Here is a 20,000-nt window from a genome sequence, read left to right as displayed (position 1 = left end):
TAATTGACGAAGGCATCATGACCCAGATAATACATTTATTTATCTGATCGGCTCTATCCTTATGACGACGGTGGTATTGTGAGCGAATAACAGTTGCATATAGCATGGGATTTTGATGTGTTTTGTTGGGGTTTTTTTGTGTCACTCATGGAACAGGACCCAAATGGACAAACTCTACGTCGTCCTTTAAATATTATAGCCTCAATGACCATGGAGTCAGAGTTTATCTCGATTTCTTTAACCCTTTCCTTACCAGCCATTTTCAGAATTTTCGCCAAAATTTCACACTCACCCAACAAAAAGTTTTTTCTTACTCAAACAGAAAAGCAACACATATTCTATACATAATATTGATCAGCAAAATGAACTCTACAACACAGTGTCGCGTTTTTATAACTATTATAAAACATGTGTCTTTAAATTGTGTGATTTGCATAAGAAATCTGAATGATAAAAGCGATGGTTGGATCGTAACGAATGTGACGATTTTCCTATGGTTGGTAAGGATAGGGTTAAAGCTAAACGGACAGTAGTGATTCTCGCCTCCTTTGGATTGAATGCTAGTCTAACCATTATAAATGCATTAAATATTTTCATATCGACAGAGGACCGAAAACAAACAAAACTCGGCGGGGTGTATGTGAAGAAAGAAAGAGGGGGGGGGGGGGGCAATGATTGTACGAGACCGGTCATTTTGCTTTCTAATTATGAAACCAGTGCTCTTCCAACTCCAACCAAACTATCGTGCCCACTTGGAAAACAAAACAAACGAAACAATAAAAGACTACGATTATATTTCATTATTAAATTAGTGCCACGAAGGATAATTCTTTAAGTACCACTTCCACAAGTTGTGCACGCGTCATGCTTTGGGTGTGCCAGCTATCCTATTTCGATTTGAACAAATTACACATAGGTGGTGATTGGTATTAAGAGACCCCACCCACCCACCCTTTTTTTTTTAATACACACATATGCACTTAAGAAAAATCAATAACAACAAAAACAACAAATCCCAAAATAGTGTCCAAAATGTTTAATCAAGGAGTCGTTTCCTCCCAGCTATCAAAACCCAATCAACTGGACAGACGCGATATTTCATACAAATAAACGAACACGCCGTCAAAACAGTGGACTTGAAATCGGAGTAAATCTAAATTTTAACAAGGAAAAAAAATTGAGCTTTTATATAGCACAATATCCACTAAACTTACAGCGCTTTACAAGAGGTCCCTGGCCAAAAGCAACACTTAACATGTAGGACGGGACATGACGCCTGTTGGGCGATATTACAATTTTTTTTCGGACAGAGACAACGCTGTTAACGGCCAGGTACTCGTTTTACACCTGAGTACGGTGAGAGAATGTGAGTAAAGAGCCTTTTCCAATAACTCAACTATGCGCCGAAAACGAATGTCATAACACTTGACCATATAGCCGCACAAGGAAGAATAAAATCGATTTAGCATACTGTAACTGAAACGGGTTTTTTTCATGATTGCATTTCCTCTCATAAAAAGAAAGATATTTTGGCTGCTTTTCAACGGTAACTTTATACTCACAAGGTTGAGGGTGTACAACAATAATATAATAAAACAGCTGCATTGTTTGTATAATATAAAATATGTATTTGAAATACAAAATATTGGATGGGAAATTGTAGAATTGATACGTGACAAAGAATCTCTCTCTCTCTCTCTCTCTCTCTCTCTCTCTCTCTCTCTCTCTCTCTCTCTCTCTCTCTCTCTCTTTCTTTCTCTCTCTCTCTCTCTCTCTCTCTCTCTCTCTCTCTCTCTCTCTCTATCTATCTATCTATCTATCTCCCTCTCCCTCTCTCTCCCCTCCCTCTATTATCTTCTACAACCATCATCATCATTATTATTATTATTATTATATCACACAACCGATTGCGTGTAAACGCGCTGTGTTTAGTAAACAAATTTCTGACAAACTCATAGAACGGTGAAAGAAGAGGCCAATCGATTTTGGTATAATATTATTAAACAATGAAATCTTATCTCTCGTCAGTGATAACGGTTTACATAACAATATCATGCATCAAAGCTATAAGGATAAATTAAATCCCCCACATTTGTACCAGTTACAAGGTGTGTACGTGTGTTGGATGCTGGAAGTCATTTTGTGCACTTCGTACGGGTTCATGTGCCAAATTTTAAAGAAAAACAAATAAAAGTTCAAAGGTGAATGAGCATTAAAAGTTAAAGTACCAGCGTGTAAATAAATTGTGGATTCGATATATTTGGTCGGGTTTGGGTTGTATGTGTGTGTGTCTGTGTGTGTGTGTGTGTGTGTGAATTGGGGGTGGGGGTCGTCTTATGTTTAAAAACAGGTGAGAAAAGAACACCCATCGATTGTTGTTTTCTTTCCAGCAAATAATTGACAACTTGGATTGTGTTTAGTATCATGGGTTTTACGATGTTTTGCCAAATAGTAGAGTAGAATTGAGAATGGGAAATTAATCTTCTGCTCCGTGTATTTTGATGGTTTGTGTCCATTTGTCAACGACCTCTTATCCATGCGATGTTTTTGATTTAGGGTCTCAAGTATTCAAGTATTACTGATTATAATATTTCGTCCGTACCTAGTTTGGCAAACGATAATCCGTCTGGCAGCGAGCATGCTTCTGGCATGTGATGTGTATCTTAAATTTTGGGGGATGATCAACCTTGTAGTGGTTAATGAATTTACTCTTCTTCTTCTACTCTTCCTCCTCCTCATCTTACTACTGCTCCTCCTCCCCCTCTTTCCTCCTCCTCTTAATCATCAGAAATCCATTTACCCTCCAGCACTTATCCATCCATTCATTCTCTTTTTAAAATATGATTATCCCCATCCCTCCCTCCCACTTTTTTTCTTTGTCCATTCTCTCTATCTATCTGTCTCTGTCTCTCTTCTCTCTCTCTCTCTCTCTCTCTCTCTCTCTCTCTATTATTATATATATATATATATATATATATATATATATATATATATATATATATATATAATACAAATTTTCACTCACATTTTTTTGGCCGAGACGACTCGTTTCTGTGTTTTTTACACTTCTTCAGTCGGCGTAATCCATTGTAATCATTGGATTACAATGGATTACGCCGACTGAAGAAGTGTAAAAAACACAGAAACGAGTTGTCTCGGCCAAAAAAATGTGAGTGAAAATTTGCATTATATATTAGCTCTAACCACCATTATCGAGCACTTTCGTACCTACAAGTACCCACCAACACTCATATATATATATATATATATATATATATATTATATATATATATATATATATATATATATATATATATATATATATATATATATATATATATATATATATATATATGTAACCAATTATCACTTAGGTCATAACTAATTGAGCCACCTACACTTGTCCTTCTACGTACTTGTGAACATATTATCTACCTGGCCAGTCAGTTTCGTTTTACCATCCATCCATAGCCTCAGTCCTGCCAAATATTTAGAGCACACTTACATAATGATAATACTCTTGTTTTACATGAAACAATTACCGACCTGGCACCTGTTATGCAAACATGTTATTTGCTTTTCTTCAGTCCTTTCATTCTGTCCTTGTCAAGTTTTCCTGTCCTCCATCATAATATATAGACATTTCAAGATCACGTAAATGATGAGGATAAAGTAGTCCTTCAGAGCTTTAAGACCCCTGGAACGGAAGTTAACCCTAAGTACTGCAGTGTTAAATGTACAGCAGCAATTGCTTCTTATTATCCTTTTGAATATGACGCTATTCTACCCCAAAGCACTCCTACCCCTTCCACCCTTCCAGATCTAACAGACCCAGCTGTCAGGTGCTCTACCACTGAGCCACTGATAATAAGAAAAAATGTATTTTCCTCTCATTCCTTACTTAGCCGCAATCCTTCAGAGCCATCAGGCCCATGGAGCTGGAGTTTATCCCGGTTTCTATAACGCGAAACGGACAATAGCAATTGCTTGCTACCCTTTGGATAGGACGCTAGTCTATCGCAAAGTACTTTTCGCCAGATCTAACAGCGACCCGGGATCGATTTCGGTCCCTTTGCGTGTGAAGCGAGTACTCTACCGACTGAGTTACCGCAACCCCGCAATACAGTTATATATTCTTATATTTTTCCAAGAGAGATATTTAACAGTCCTAAAAAAATGATTAAGGACAAAAAATGATTTAAAGATTGTGTTTGTTTACGGCCAGTCGTTGTTCATCATGCCTTGCTTTAAATCGGTAAACTAGCATGCATGGTTTGGCAGACAATTAAGACAATATAATTTTAGGGGTCGTGTACGTGATCTTGTAACGTGAATACAACGACGTTGCAAGCTGCCAAATTATTTTCCCGTACAGCTATTTTTGGGTTGTTCTGGCGCTTAGCGTTAACACATGGCCATCATGTTGCAACGCCACATTTTGTCATTTTTTTTTTTTTTTTTTTGCATATCGAGTTTTCTTTTTTCTTTTTCTTTTCTTTTCTTTTCTTTGATTTCTCTCCCATATTCCTCGTATTGTATAAGTCTGCCCGTTCGTCTTTATAAACCATTTTAATATCGGCAACGTGTGTTCAGGGAAATAATGCTTTTACAAGACAACTCGTACACTCGACTTTGTACTTGACTTTGCACTCTCTGCCAAGCAAGGTCGTCGTCCGACATCATAGCTTCAGTTTGTTGTTTTCTTGATTGATGCGGTAAATGGGGAAAGCATATCATTGTCTCATTTCTTGTGCAATCGATCTTTTCCATATCAATTTTATATTTTATTGCAATTGTATTGCTTTGATATGCTGCACTTCAGTCGATATATATCATCATTATTGAGGACAACTCTTACAGTTGTTTTTGGTCTTTGCCTTTAAAAAAAAAACAACCCAGTGAGTTGTAAATATGTATCGCGCGTGCGCACACGCACATACACACACACACACACACACACACACACACACACACACACACACACAAATGATAGCAAAACCAAATAAAAACAAAATAAAAAAATTAAAACAAGCAGACAAATATGCTAACGTTGGGACATAATTAGGACTTCTCATATTTAAGAGGGAGTCTCAATCTGTATTAAGGTAAAAGTTTTATGGCCAAAACGAAAATAGTTTTATTAGTCATTTCACGGCGGTTCATAGTGACGAGGGTTATAAGTTTTCTCAAAGGGGATAGATCTCGAGCATTTTACTCTGTTGAGTTCAATCGGTCAAAAAAAAAAAAAAAAAACAACAACAACAAACAAACAAACAAAACAAACATGGCGTTGGAGCAATATTCTTATTTTCAATGTTTCAAGATCATCAGAAAGAACCGAAACCATAGACAAGCGCTTTTGCTCTAAAATGACCAGTCTGTCGATTGGCTCCATTCACGGCAACTACCGAAGAGGATCTAAACACTAAATGCATCATCAAATTCTTGAAATTGCACAAAAAGCAAGGAGAAACATTCATGGATTTGAACTTTTTATTTACTTTTTGTTTACACCCCCCCCCTCTCTCTCTCTCTCTCTCTCTCTCTCTCTCTCTCTCTCTCTCTCTCTCTCTCTCTCTCTCTCTCTCCCTCTCTCTGGGAGGGGTTCCTGACCTCCCATAGTGGGCAGGGAGGTACATACTGCATCTTCTATCCCCTTATATCTGTTTTCCAACATGCTTTCTTTTTTTGTCTTGGAATGAGATTACTTGGTTTTGTCCTGGCCCTGGCCGGAGTCCTAGCTGGGAGGGAAACAGTCAAATGCATAGATTGTTTTGGGAGATGATATTTTTTTCCTTGTAAATCATCTCTCTGTTATGTATTATTATATTTTTATTTTTAACGTATAATGTAGGCATTTGAGTGTGTTCCTCTTTGTTGGATTTTGTGCTTGTGTCCGGATGAGACTTATAGGTGATCTCAAACTAAGTACATTGATGGTATGCTCTTGGAATCTACATCTGATCCCTATTTGTTCCCAGTTCCCCTATGTCTTACTTTTTCTTGGGTGCTTTAATTGTAATTCTAGAACTTTTTACTTTCCCATTTTCTTCCTTTTTACTGGCGCTGATATAAACTAAATGTGTTGCAAGCGCCGTAAAACCCTTAAAACAAAAACATCTCTCTCTCTCTCTCTCTCTCTCTCTCTCTATCTCTCTCTCTCTCTCTCTCTCTCTCTCTCTCTCTCTCTCTCTCTCTCTCTCTCTCTCTCTCTGTGTGTGTGTGTGTGTGTGTGTGACAACAAAGAAAATAGAGATATCTTTCGGGGAAAGATTGCTGTCTCCAATAATCCTCTAATCTATTACTTATAGCACAATGAGATATGATGCCTTTTGGAAGTCCGACATCTGTCTTTAAAAAAACAAATAGTTCGAGTTACAACACAAGTCATCAAGTACTCGGCATACCATAATTTGTGATATAACTTACTATATAACAATTTTATCACGAGGTGCTCGTTGAGTCATCGGTTGTGCTTGATTGACGCCGCGTTCAGATAGACCCAGCACAGGAAAACAGCCTGAATCAGCACGGCTAAACCAAAATATACATATTATTTGCTGATTTGACTGTACACGATACCCCACAATAAAAAAATTATAGAAACGCTCGAGTCGCATACTACGTTTTTTTTCTATTTTTCTTCTTCAAACCCCTCCCCCACTCTTTCTTTATCTTAGTCTCTCTCTCTCTCTCTCTCTCTCTCTCTCTCTCTCTCTCTCTCTCTCTCTCTCTCTCTCTCTCTCTCTCTCTCTCTCTCTCTCTCTCTCTCTCTCTCTCTCTCTCTCTCCCTCTCTTAGCTCACCTCTGTAACGTTTTAGTCAGCATCATTTAACTAGATGAGACTCGGTAGCTCACATGCGAATGGATCGTTCCCTAAGCAGGATAGGGTTAAATTTTTGATTTTTTTTAAATTGTTTAAAAATAGTTTTATTCTATTTTTAATTTTAAAAAAACAAACCATTTCGCTCCCTTTGTCCACCCAGAACCGATTGAGTAGCAGCCATGGTTTATTGATTGTTTGGTTGATTGATTTATTTATTCAAAGTAGATAGTACGTTAGGACAAACTAGCATTCTGTCCAATTGTTACCGTCATAAGCACGGATATTTACACAATAGGTACACGTCCTTATTGTCCTGTCACCTCTACAGAAATCGGGATAAGCCTACGTAGTATGTCTTTTCGGAAATATTATGGCTAAAGTTATTGAAGGTTACTAACTTTGCCCTCGTGCTTGTTTGATATATATATATATATATATATATATATATATATATATATATATATATATATATATATATATATATATATATATATATATATATAAAGTCGCAATCGGGACACACTTATATCAAGAGCAAGAGCGAGAAACATCCATTTTATCTTTTTTTTAAAAAGAAAAAATTAATTAATTAATGAAACTAGACAATTTATATATCTATATATATATATATATATATATATTATATATATATTATATATATATATATATATATATATATATATTTTGATATATAAATTGGCTAGTTTTATTAATTAATTAATTTTTTATTTCTTTAAAAAAGATAAAATGGATGTTTCTCGCTCTTGCTCTTGATATAAGTGTGCCCCGATTGCGCTATTGATTAGTCGAGCACCAGAATTCGACTCGCAATCAATTGGTAAGATCTCGAATAGATGCTGTTCGCTTGGCTAAGAAACTCACAATATTGCCTTCAATAAATGTGATGGACCAACACACAAAACGATGTGTAATTTTGAACGTTTATAATCTACTCATAAACATGGATGGCAAAAAAACAACAACAAAGACCTGAGTGACGTCAACTTCGTTCTGTCTTTCCTAATAGAATCGGTTATGTTTTATGACCTGTAAGTCCAGTTAACAGTGATTGGCCATCTGGGACCTTTATATTTAGAGGAGAATATTTTGTTCTATACAACGTCCCATTAAAAGGGGAGCAAGCAATTATCACTCTACGGTGAACGCTATTGTAATCGGGAATATTATATTCCTAATTCATTGGTCTTCCGACTTTGACTCTTGAAAACTATTGAAAACTTTTTCTATATTATTGCGAGCATTGTTGGTTTGTTTGCCTTATAACATGATATAACTTGAACCAAGTTATTTTAAACTTTCTCATTAACACTGGTCAAGACCACCATAATGTTATGTACTTCCAGTGTAAGCCGTGTTCACAAGAGAGACTGTACGACTATAATTATTCCGCTATAATTATTGCGAAATCTTGACGTGTCTGTTGATGAAAAGGGTTAATTTGGTGTCATATCATGGCCTTGGTCGTATCCCTATTGGATATTGGATACCGATGTGAGTGTCTGTTTGTTGGGAAGAGGAATGAGTGTTTGTCTATGTGTCGTGCATGAGAGAGAGAGAGAGAGAGAGAGAGAGAGAGAGAGAGAGAGAGAGAGAGAGAGAGAGAGAGAGAGAGACCCTCATTATAAATTCCCCAGTACACAGGAACATGCACCAACTGATTTATTTACTTGTTATGATGCTTTTTCTTTGAAAACAAATAGATCGGTTGGCTACAGATACTGGGTTGTATAGGGATGACAAACATTTTCAAAATAAGTACAATAAAGGAGAAAGGGGGGGGGGGGGGGTAATTAAAACGCTCTTATCGGTTCAAAGGACTAAACAATGTTTTGCGGATGGAGAAAGGGGGGGGGGGGGGGGGAATTAAAACGCTCTTATCGGTTCAAAGGACTAAACAATGTTTTGCGGATGATAGCAGCTCTGGGACTTTTCGAATTTTCCCCCTACTTTCCTCAGCCTTGGTGAGTCATAGAGAACTGGCATTCACTCTGTTATGTTGGCATGAGTGGATCGATTTAACAAATCTTTTGTATCACTGGAGAGTGGGTAATGCAACGACACTTTCCTTCCTCTCTCTCTCTCTCTCTCTCTCTCTCTCTCTCTCTCTCTCTCTCTCTCTCTCCTCTCTCTCTCTCTCTCTCTCTCCTCTCTCTCTCTCTCTCTCTCTCTCTCTACCTTTCCATTCAGCACTTTATTCCCGTCTTCTACTGTCCCCCCCCCCCCCCCCCCCCCCCCCCCCCTCTCTCTCTCTCTCTCCACTTGCCGTCGCTTGTTTTTTTCGTTTTTTTCCTCGTTTTCTTTTTCCGCATCACACCGTTCCCATTACCTTTTGGTAAACGATGATGATACTATTGGACTTGAGAGAAGTGTACACATACAACACATACAATGAATAAAACGGGAATTTGTGTCATTGGGTCAGGTCATGTTAACTGTCTTGTATTTAGGTTTAAAGATGGTGACTCATTCTCTCGATGTCCTCGTAAATTCCTGATTGTCACACATTGCCTGCTTCCTAAGACAGTGACAGCGCGTGTGATCGGGATGTGACGAAATAAATAATGATTGGTATTTTGCTCATTTAGATAGTATTCCTCCTACTCCTCCTGACCCTCTTAGTCGTCACTACTCATAGTTCCCAAGGACATGTATTATTTTTGTTATTATTATTATTATTATTATTATTACTATTATTATTATTACTATTTTTATTTTTATTATTATTATTGTTGTTGTTGTTGTTATTATTATTATTATTATTATTATTATTATTATTGTTGTTGTTGTTGTTGTTGTTTTTTTGGGTTTTTTTTTTTTGGGGGGGGGGGGGATTGGTTTTTTATTTAAAAAAATTTTTTTAGCAACTTGACTACAAGTGACTCAGCTCAGTGAATTACGTTCAGACCTTTATGAATATTATACAAACTACTGCTATTAAATTATTACTACAGCTCACTCCCGATAATCCCAACTTTCGGTTAATCGCAACATTTTCCAAGAAGCGGAATTACTTGTATAAAAAAGTCACTGGTTAAATGCAACAAACTTAATAATAATATGATGTAATTATATTATAAGAATGTCATCATCATCATCACCATCATCATCATCATCATCATCATCATCATCATCATAATAATAATAATAGTAATAATGATATTGATGATGATGATGATGATGAGAATAATAATAATGATAATGATAATTATTGTAGTGTAATGATAATGATGATGATAATAATAATTATATTTTGCTATGGTTAAAATTTAGATCAAAAGATCGGACTCTGCTTTGTTTTGGGAGGAGCGGGAGATAATGGCTAATGCCAACAGTGAATGGATAGTGCAGGTAAGTCATAGTGATTGTTTTATGTATGAAAACAACCTCAATTTGCGCTTGTATGAGAGAGAGAGAGAGAGAGAGAGAGAGAGAGAGAGAGAGAGAGAGAGAGAGAGAGAGAGATAATGTGTGTGTTTGTGTGCTCTGGTATGCACGCGAAGCTATTTTAACTACAAATTGAAATAACAGCCTTTTATGTACTAAATACAATTGGTCGTCAATTTTCTTAATTGCCAATTGTTTCCAGTTATTGATGATTACTAAAAGACATTTTGTGACCACCTACCATACTGGTCTGGTATTTTGTCAGGTTGAGTTCAATTCTGGACATCATATTTGTAGGAAAATAGGTGGAGCTCTTATTTTATTACATTTATGTTTATTTGAGGAGAATTAAGGTAGATTTTCTTTTTAGCTGGAAAAAAATAACAACCCAAAAATTACGTATTCCTGATCTTTAATCCTCTTTACAATGCCCTCTTGACATAATTGGGATGGTAGGTCACATATTAAATGGTCTTAGGCGAGTTTAGCTTTTTCATTGGTTATTGTTCGGTCATTTGAAAATTAAAGAAAATTTTTGTGAGTTATCTTAAATTGAAATGTTATACGATTAATCTTGTTGTCAAATTGGCCAGAGGTTAAAATCCTCTTTATGTCTTTTATCATATGTGGAAATTTCCTTTTCTACACAATGGAATTGAAAAAAAAAAACATCATTTTTGTTGATAACGTTTATCTTATTTGTTAGCTTATATGTTCATATTTCAATAAATCCCCTTTCCCTTTCTTCTTTGAAACTGATTTCCATTTACACATTGATTGATTTTACATTATTCTCTCCCAGCTTCATTTTGCCTTCCAAAACAACAAATTCCTTTATATGGTGATGGACTACATGCCTGGAGGTGATCTTGTCAATCTCATGAGTAATTACGATGTGCCTGAAAAATGGGCCAAGTTTTACACAGCTGAGGTTGTACTAGCCCTGGATGCCATTCACACGATGGGATTTGTGCACAGGTTTGTAAGGGGGGATGAGCAGGCAATAGGTTTTGAAAATAGAGAGGAAGGATGAACTTGAAGGGAACATTGGGAGACCAAAGAATTGGCAGTAGCTAGCTAGACTGATGAATTGAGTTGATAATTGTGGCAATGTTTCATTATAGAGCAAGTTGAGTTTTATAGAAGGAAACTGAAAATTAATGTTCACCTTTGAGAAGTGCTAAATTAACATGCTGTTCTTTCAATATTCACCAACCATTTCTCCTCGGTAATTTAAAAAGAATTTTGGTCTTTATGAGAACTCTGTATTTGGGACATTTGTGTAAATGAATGTTAGGACATTTGTGTAAATAAATATAATTCATTTTTAATGTAATGCTTCAAAGCCATATTGGCATTTGCGGTATATATGGCAGAGATATAGAGACATATGAATTAAGTTCAAATAATCCCATAGTTTCAATGTGTGTCTCAGTCTAGTATTTTTCACCAAATGTCCAATTTTACTTGTTGCAGTGATTGTGTACGTTTGTTGCATTGGTCCTGACCAATTGCATTGTTTTTTCTAGCATTTTATGTCTGATGTAGGGCACTCCTCCACAGCTTTTAATCTAGCAAACTCACTGAGCAATGTGAGGTTGTTTTGTTCAATCGTTCATTTTTAATAGGGCACAAGCTCTAATACAAAATGACCATTGATCTTTATATTGTTTGGGAATATTAGATTAGGGTTGTGATTGCCATTACATGAAAAAATAAATGTTATTGTTAGTATCTGATTCTCATTACATTTTCTCTTTTCCAGAGATGTAAAGCCAGACAATATGTTACTGGATGCCAATGGTCACCTCAAATTAACTGATTTTGGGACGTGTATGAGGATGGACAAAGTGAGAACATACATAACTTGTTTTCTTAAATAACGAAAAAAAGTCATTCAACTCTTTTCATTAAAGTCTCATTTGTTTAATTTTGCTCTACATAGATTTAAAAAAACCCATGTTAATTTATCTGAATTAAATTTGTTTCCATACAGGAGGGATTGGTCCATTCTGATACAGCTGTGGGTACTCCTGATTACATCTCACCGGAAGTGCTCAAGTCACAGGGAGGAGAAGGTTGTTATGGGAGGGAGTGTGACTGGTGGTCTGTAGGCGTCTTCCTCTATGAAATGCTTGTGGGTGAGCAGAAACTATCTTTGTGGTTTGTCCTGAAACCTTTAAATTTGAAACTGAATTTCTATCAAACCATATTTTCTGCCATTGTTAATCATGTCAGCACATCCTAAGTGTTTTTCAGATAGAAGTAGTTACCATGAAATGACTTGAAAGGTTGGTTACTTGACTGTAATTACTCCGTTTGTGAAAGCAGTAAGTGTCAATGAAAGCAGTAAGCCATGATTCAGGTCAGATTAATTTGAACCCCTCCTTTAAAGGATTTAACTTTTAAAAAGAGGTAAATTAATGCAATAAGTAAGCTGTTTTTTATTGTTACTCTGAATTCTTATTTTAAGGTAAACTTGATAATACTTTATTGTAAACATTGTAACCAATTGGATCATATTGAAAGCTTAATTTGATATCTTTTTCAGGTGATACACCATTCTATGCAGATTCTCTTGTTGGGACATATGGCAAGATAATGGACCATAAGAGATCATTAAATTTCCCTACTGATGTTGAAATGTCAGAAAAAGCAAAAAGTCTTATATGTGCCTTTTTGACAGACAGGTATTTATTTATTTTTGGTGCTTTTTTTGTTTTTGTTTTTGTTAACCACTTTTATATTATTATTTTTTATTGATATTTATTTTCTGGGTTGTTCTTGCCAAGAATGCATGTTACAATATATGAGAAATAAGAATTGATCTTTTCATATAATAATTATTTGACAAATAAATGGTAAAAAAAAATAATTCAAAACATTTTTAGAGGTTTACTGGAAATTTGCAAGTCTATAAAGTTAGTAAATTATTACAATTCATTCATCCAAATTTTGTTATGAAATGACTTATTGCCATTACTATCACATGAATTCAACATATACAACTTTCATACAAATCATTATTGAATGGAATGTAAATCCAAATTTAATAATGCTTTAATGTTTATATCTTTTTTGAAGAACGGAAAGGTTAGGCAGGAATGGAGTTGATGAAATCAAAAGACATTCATTTTTCAAGAATGATACTTGGACATGGGAAAATATTCGTGAAAGTAAGTGACAATACAAGAAATGAATAGTTTGCCTTATGAAATGGTAGATATCCTGAATTTTTCAAACGCATTTTTCAGATACATGTGATCATAAGGATATATGAATGACTCCAATGACTGGAACTGGTTTTGTTCAATTGATTTGCTGTAAGATTTTTAGTGATGGGCATACAATGCCTTTTTCATCTCATAAAATTTGACTTGACTGGAATTAACTCTTGTGTCAAGTTCTGAATTCATAATTTGAAAATTACATTATTTGTTGTTATTGTAAAGTTAAACTTGTGTCTGGTGGTAACCACCCTTTATTTTTGATCTAAGTTTTCAATCTGAAAATGGTTGCAAGAATGTTACTGCCTAGAGTCTTTTAGATGTCACTTTGACATGATTTTTGTGATGTATATAATTTTTATAGTTGATAAATTCCTATTGTAGTTATTGTTGTTGTTGTCTACGTTGCTGACATTTGTGGAATTGTTCATTTAAAAAGTCAAATTTTATAGAATTATCTATTTATTTATTGATCAAGTCAAACACCCATACTTTGATTATTGGTTATCAACCTAAATACTTATTGTGAAATTTGAAGAAGTTGATAGATAATTATGCCAATCATTTGATAATGAAAGCCATTTTAAATAACATCTTGGCGTGCTAGATACAAGTGATTCTGGGTTGATGATCTTGGATAGAGATGGAATAGGTGTGAGTTTAGATGTCTGGAAAGAAATTGGGCTAATTCCACTACTTTGGGGTATCATCTTTACAACACTGATTGCTTGCCTTGGGCAAGTTAAAGGGATTTTGTCACCAAAATTGATTGTTTCATTTTAATTGATATTGACAAAATTGGGAAAAATCAACTGGCCCCTTAGATAGTTTTAACAGTTGGTCAACATGACTAATTTGATTATATTTATATATTTTTGTATTTAGATTGATTTATCTAACAACTTCATTCATAATTTGTAGGAGTTTGGAAATATATTTTGAAATATATTCTTTCATATTTGCCATAGATTTTGAAATTAGGTTAACTTCTTTCTTTTTTTTCTTTCCAGCTGTACCTCCAGTAGTGCCTGAGTTGACCAGTGATGTAGACACAAGTAATTTTGATGATATTGAGAAAGACGAGAATCCTGAGGAGACTTTTCAACCTCCCAAAGCCTTTGCTGGCAACCATCTACCTTTTATAGGATTTACTTACAGCAAATCCTCCATGTAAATCCTTAAATGATCAATTTCTTAGTCATTCGGTATAACTTGCATAATTTTAACTGATAATTTTGCTGAATTTTTACCCTATAATGGAATCATAATGTTATCCAAAAAAAAAAGAAAGATTAAGACACCTCACTGTGTTAAGATTTTGCTCACCATTTTCGTTTAAGGCATTTGAATGGGAATCTATTTTCAACATTTTGTTTCAGACTTCTGAAAGGTGATTCAAAAGGTCCACCTCCTCCATATGTGGGCAAAGGAGATAACAATGCAGTTCGAGATTTGGAAGACCAATTGAGACAAGAGCAGGGATCCAGAGATGAGTGGGAGCGTAAATACACGTAAGCACTTGTGACCCTGACAAAACAGCTTTCTCTATTGTAGTTCAGAAAACTTTGACATCATTAATGGATGGATTAAGATGATCCCTACTTGGCAAGCTGTGACATTTTTTTGACAAATGAAGATCATATTCATCTACTGTATGAAGTAAAAAAATTTGGGGGCCTAAATGAGCAAAACCTGTTTGTTTTTGTGTCATTGTATTGGTAGAGTTAGTAATGGAGTAGAAATATTGGTGAGTTACGCTTGTTTCCAATGTCAACATGGACCCTGTCTGATGGGTGATGGAACATTTTAAGATTAAAGGAGACTTGCCTTATAAGGTAATCATAAATTATTTCACATCACATCATGAATCTAAGTTCTCGCAATTTAGGACAGAATCATATTTTATCACGGTATAATTCTCAGATAGCTCTCTATTCCTGAATTTAATTCTCTTTTCAACATTTCACAGCTTGTAACTTTTTATATTTTGTTTATGATTTAAAATATGTTTAATAAGAATAAACTTTAGATTTACAGATGGCAATCACAACCCTAAATAAGAATGCTTTTGATTCACTCTCATATGTAATTGATTTAAAGATTCATGTTTTTCTCTACCTATGTATAATATTAATCTATTTCTTACACAGACACACAGCTAGTGAATTGGAGAAATTGAATCAAGAAGAGGCAGCATTGAAAAGAAATTGTAGAGATATGGAAAGAGACATGGCTTTGATAAAGCATGACTTAAAAGAGGTGTGTTGCTGTTGATTCGTCAATTTTATATTTACAACCCTGTCATGCAATGCAGATGTATCTTTTCTTCTAAGTTGAAATGAGAAAACCTGTGTGATGACTTAGCAGTCAGGCCTTATCCAAGGTTTTGATATGCTTTATACATATTTATACATCTAGTCCTGTCAAAGACTTACATAAAATTCAAGTGTTCTAGCCTCTTTCTCCGAAAAATATTGCTATATCACATAAAAAGGCTGCATATATTGTCCTTTATTTTTAATTTATATTATCCATCAGTAGAAATAAACATTGTTAAGGGCATTGAACATGGTTAACAAAAACATTTGATCATAATGCTGGCATCAATGAAAGCATTTGTTGACCATGCATGGGATTTTAAAGAGAAGGCATACATTTTATTGCTGTGAAAATGAGTGTTCCAATCTTATTATTACATTAATTTTATTAACATTGATTTACATGTGTAAATAATAGGGGGTCCCAATGTGTTAATAATAATTATCATACTAATATTCATGATAATAATAATGATGATAATTTTATTTTACCAACAGAATCAACGCAAATTGGAAATTGAATCAGAGAATCGTAGAAAAGTAGAATCTAAATTGAGGGATAAAGAGAAGCAATTGGAAGCTGAGATGAATACCAGGCAACAGATGTCTACATCATCAGCTCATTCATCTGAAAAGATGTCCAGTTTAGAAAAGACAGTAAGTTGCATTTATTTATTTTCTTTTTTCTTTTTTACTTCTATTATTACTGATAAGTTACAGTATCCATTTAATAATATATATTGTTTAGAGTAAGTTGGCAATTTAGCTATACAGATCAAAAGGTTTTGTTTATCATATCATGAATGTTGATGAATTGTCTAAATTATTAGAGGCTTCTTTGATATGACATTTTTTTTAAGGCTTAGATTTTCTTTTATTTTGTTGTTACATGACACAATCCTTAAAGTAAATAGTTTGCTCAATATTTTCTGAATTTTGGCTTACCAAAATTTTCCAATTCTCTCAAAGATAAAAACTATGTACTGTTTAGCCATTCGTAACTGGTCTAGTTGTTTGTCAGGTTCAGGGTCTTTTCATTGTATTTGAAAAGTAGTATATCACAGTTTTCTTAGCTTGGGTTTCTTTGTCTTTCTTTAAAATGTTTTCGAATAAACACCTTGCTTCCATAATTCTAATTTTACAATGGAATTTCATTACTCAATTGGTATAAGTCTTTACTGGAGATCCTTTCTAGGCAGTAAATCCCCAGAATTCTATATTGCTTTGATGAGTTTGTTTTCATCTGTTCTTGTTAAAACTTACCAGACACTACGGTACAATAGGACTGATTTAAAAGTTAAGTCCTTTCAGTTCAATGCTATTTGCTCGATTTCATATGTTTGTAAATTTGTTTGGAGTTAAGAGCTTAGTTTGAGATATGTTTTCAATAATCCACATCTTCTTTACTTTGGAAAAGTTAGCCAACTTTTTCTTTGATCAGTTCCATTCATTCTCATCTATGCTTTGAATTCTCTTTTGCTGACATTGATCCAGAAGTTGACTGAAATGATTCCTGACTCGTGAATCATGAATAGAAAAAAACAAAAAACAAACAAAAATAATATCAATAAATTCATTATTGCTTGACACTTCCTTTTTAAACATTAAATTTAAAAGTTGTAAATTTAGTGCTATTTGATTTTTAAAAAATCAAATGTTCTGTTGTTTAACTGTGTTTCATTAAATAGTGGATAATGTCAACCTTGCCTAATGTCATTCAATTATTCTGATCCGGTGGTGTTGGCTTTATCAGGATTCTATTGTAACATTTGTTTAAAAAAACTCAAGATAACAAAAAAATATTAATGAGAAAAATGATGAGAGCTTTCTAATTGGTCGTCCTTTTCTCCTTAACTCTCTTAATTAGGTGAATGATTTAGGAGAAAAACTTAGGCTGGAAGTGGAGAATTCTACGAAATTGAAGAAGGTGAATACAGAACTACAGCAGCGTCATTCAATGGCTGAACAAAGTTACAGTGATCTAAATATGAAGTATCAGGATGCAGTCAACTCTCGTCAAGCACTTCAGAATGAAATGTTTAACATGCAGACTTCTTTAGATGGAGAAAGAAGTAGGCGAAGTCAGGAGTCACAACACTCACAAGAACTCTCTGGTAAGACATTATTAATATTGTTGTTGTTGTTATTATTATTATTATTATTATTATTATTATTATTATTATTATTATTATTATTATTATTATTATTATTATTATTATTTGCAAGCGAAGTGGTTAAGGCATAGCACTGTGATCAGGAAGCTCCCGGGTTCGAGCTCCATTTCAGCCACTTCCATTTTTTTTCCTTGGGAAAGATTATTAACCGGTTATTTGCTCTCTTTGACAACATGGGTGATTCCTGTTGACATCGGACATCCTGTTTCATGGATTATCTTTATTCCTTCATGGAATGCCCAGGCAATGTGATCTAGTGGTGCTGTTGCAAAAGGACGTGATGTTTTGTTTTTAAAAAATTATTATTATTATTATTATTATTATTATTATTATTATTATTATTATTATTATTATTATTATTATTATTATTATTACTATTTTTATTATTATTATCATCATAAAAAGATATGTCGCAGGGAAATGTAGAGGTTTGCTCCGTTTAATCTTTTTACAACCATCCTTGATCATGTCAGAATCAGCTGCTGCCTTTTTGTATTTATGATCTGTATGTGTGCGTGCATTGTTTTTTTGTTTTTTTTTATCTCTCTCTAATTTTTTATTTATTTTATTAATATGAGAATCCCCAACCCATTGCGAAAAGGCACACTCCCTCCATTGATCATTTGCTAGCCAATCACATGCTGTATGGAGTCTTTTGACCTCCCATGGTAGTTGAGGAAGTCACAATTGTTGTTTCTTCTATCCCCCATATTCCCTTTTCCAGGTGCGTTCTGTCTTTCTCTTGGATTGAGAGTACTTAGTTTTGTCCTGTCCTTGGCTGGAGTACTCGGCTGAAGGAAGCAGTCAAATGTATAGTATTAGTTTTGGGAGATGTCATCTGTTTTGTCTTTTGTGTAGTCATAAGTTATGTTCTCAGAGAAAACTAGCAGTAATAAAGTATGATCTAAGATGCAGGATAATAGAGGGCTCATTTTCATAGTTTAAAAGTATGGTGCAAGAGAGGAATGTTTTGGTTTGAAAAGTGGGCTTTTTACATGGTGTGGTGATGGGCAGTGGCCATTGTATTAGAAACTTCTTAAGTGGGGAAATAGCAAATGTAAAAGAATTTGATGCGATATAGATATTATTTACCCTCTCCAATCATCAATAACTTGTGCAATAAGAAATAAAAGGTTTTCAAAATTTTCAGTTATAAAGTTAGAATAAAATTAATTTTCTGAATGTTATATAGATTAAACGATTTCAACAATTTCAAATGGGTGTTTGAAAAAAAAGTGAAATGTTGAAAGACCATGGGGGAAAAGAGGATAAAGTTGTGCAAGTTAAAATGATTTACTTCTTCCTAATGTGAACCTATGGGCTTACCCATTTATCAATGATGTTAATTATTTTATTTTTTCTATGCACTGATTCATAAATCTGCATTTTCTATTTTCTGTGTTTAAAAATATATTTCATGTAAGTCGTTTATTTATCTTTGCTTGCTGTTTGCTTTACAGAACGAATCAAATCCTTGTTAGAGGAGAAACAACAATACCAAGAGAAAGAAAAAAACTACAGCCAACATATCCAGTCAATGCAACAACAGATTGTGCAATTAGAAAAGGTATACTTTTTGATACTTGGAGTCTTTTTGATTCTTTATGTCGAGGTTTTTATATTATTTTACAAATGTCTTTGATGGCTGAACGACTTGTGTCTTGTCTTGTAACAAAGTCAAGACACATTGGATGAATGAATGACAATATTGCAAAACTCAGGGCTTCCTTGGGTTACACTATGTCTTTTGACTGTATCTGGCTTTAAGAGGCATTGGATGAAAGTTGTTTTTATAACATTTTACACTAAGAGACAATGATATTAAGTAATTAAAAAGTATAAAGGAAATGGCACACTTTCCATTAATTATGTCTATTGGTTTAAAAAGTGAGGAAAAGGTGCCAAAGATTAGCAGGAATAGATTTGTCCTAATATTTTCAACACTTTGTCACTATTCAAGTCAGAGAAACTGATTAAGACAAGATCCCTCCATTGTTTTTCAAAATAGCTTAGTATCTTAACTTTTCTGTTGAACATTACTAGTCAACCT

The 20,000-nt window shown here is 34.3% G+C and overlaps 1 protein-coding gene across 1 annotated transcript in view; it reads left to right on the top strand.

Moving 5' to 3' along the window:
* Positions 1-20,000, top strand: part of LOC144981044 (rho-associated protein kinase 2-like) — a 48,889-nt gene that overhangs the window by 15,501 nt on the left and 13,388 nt on the right. Inside the window, exons 6-17 of the mRNA XM_078929136.1 lie at positions 10,118-10,195; positions 11,034-11,209; positions 11,997-12,081; positions 12,228-12,372; positions 12,783-12,921; positions 13,316-13,407; positions 14,469-14,628; positions 14,838-14,969; positions 15,609-15,717; positions 16,275-16,433; positions 17,644-17,890; positions 19,411-19,517. Coding sequence (XP_078785262.1) covers positions 10,118-10,195; positions 11,034-11,209; positions 11,997-12,081; positions 12,228-12,372; positions 12,783-12,921; positions 13,316-13,407; positions 14,469-14,628; positions 14,838-14,969; positions 15,609-15,717; positions 16,275-16,433; positions 17,644-17,890; positions 19,411-19,517 — 1,629 coding nt within the window. The remainder of the gene's footprint in view (positions 1-10,117; positions 10,196-11,033; positions 11,210-11,996; positions 12,082-12,227; positions 12,373-12,782; positions 12,922-13,315; positions 13,408-14,468; positions 14,629-14,837; positions 14,970-15,608; positions 15,718-16,274; positions 16,434-17,643; positions 17,891-19,410; positions 19,518-20,000) is intronic.

Source organism: Berghia stephanieae, chromosome 1 (genome assembly GCF_034508935.2).
Source record: "Berghia stephanieae isolate SIO BIC M18660-M18661 chromosome 1, UCSD_Bste_1.3, whole genome shotgun sequence".
In the NCBI taxonomy this organism is placed as follows: domain Eukaryota; kingdom Metazoa; phylum Mollusca; class Gastropoda; order Nudibranchia; family Aeolidiidae; genus Berghia; species Berghia stephanieae.
Note: the sequence above shows the minus strand (reverse complement) of the source record. Positions and strands in the feature narration are given on the sequence as shown.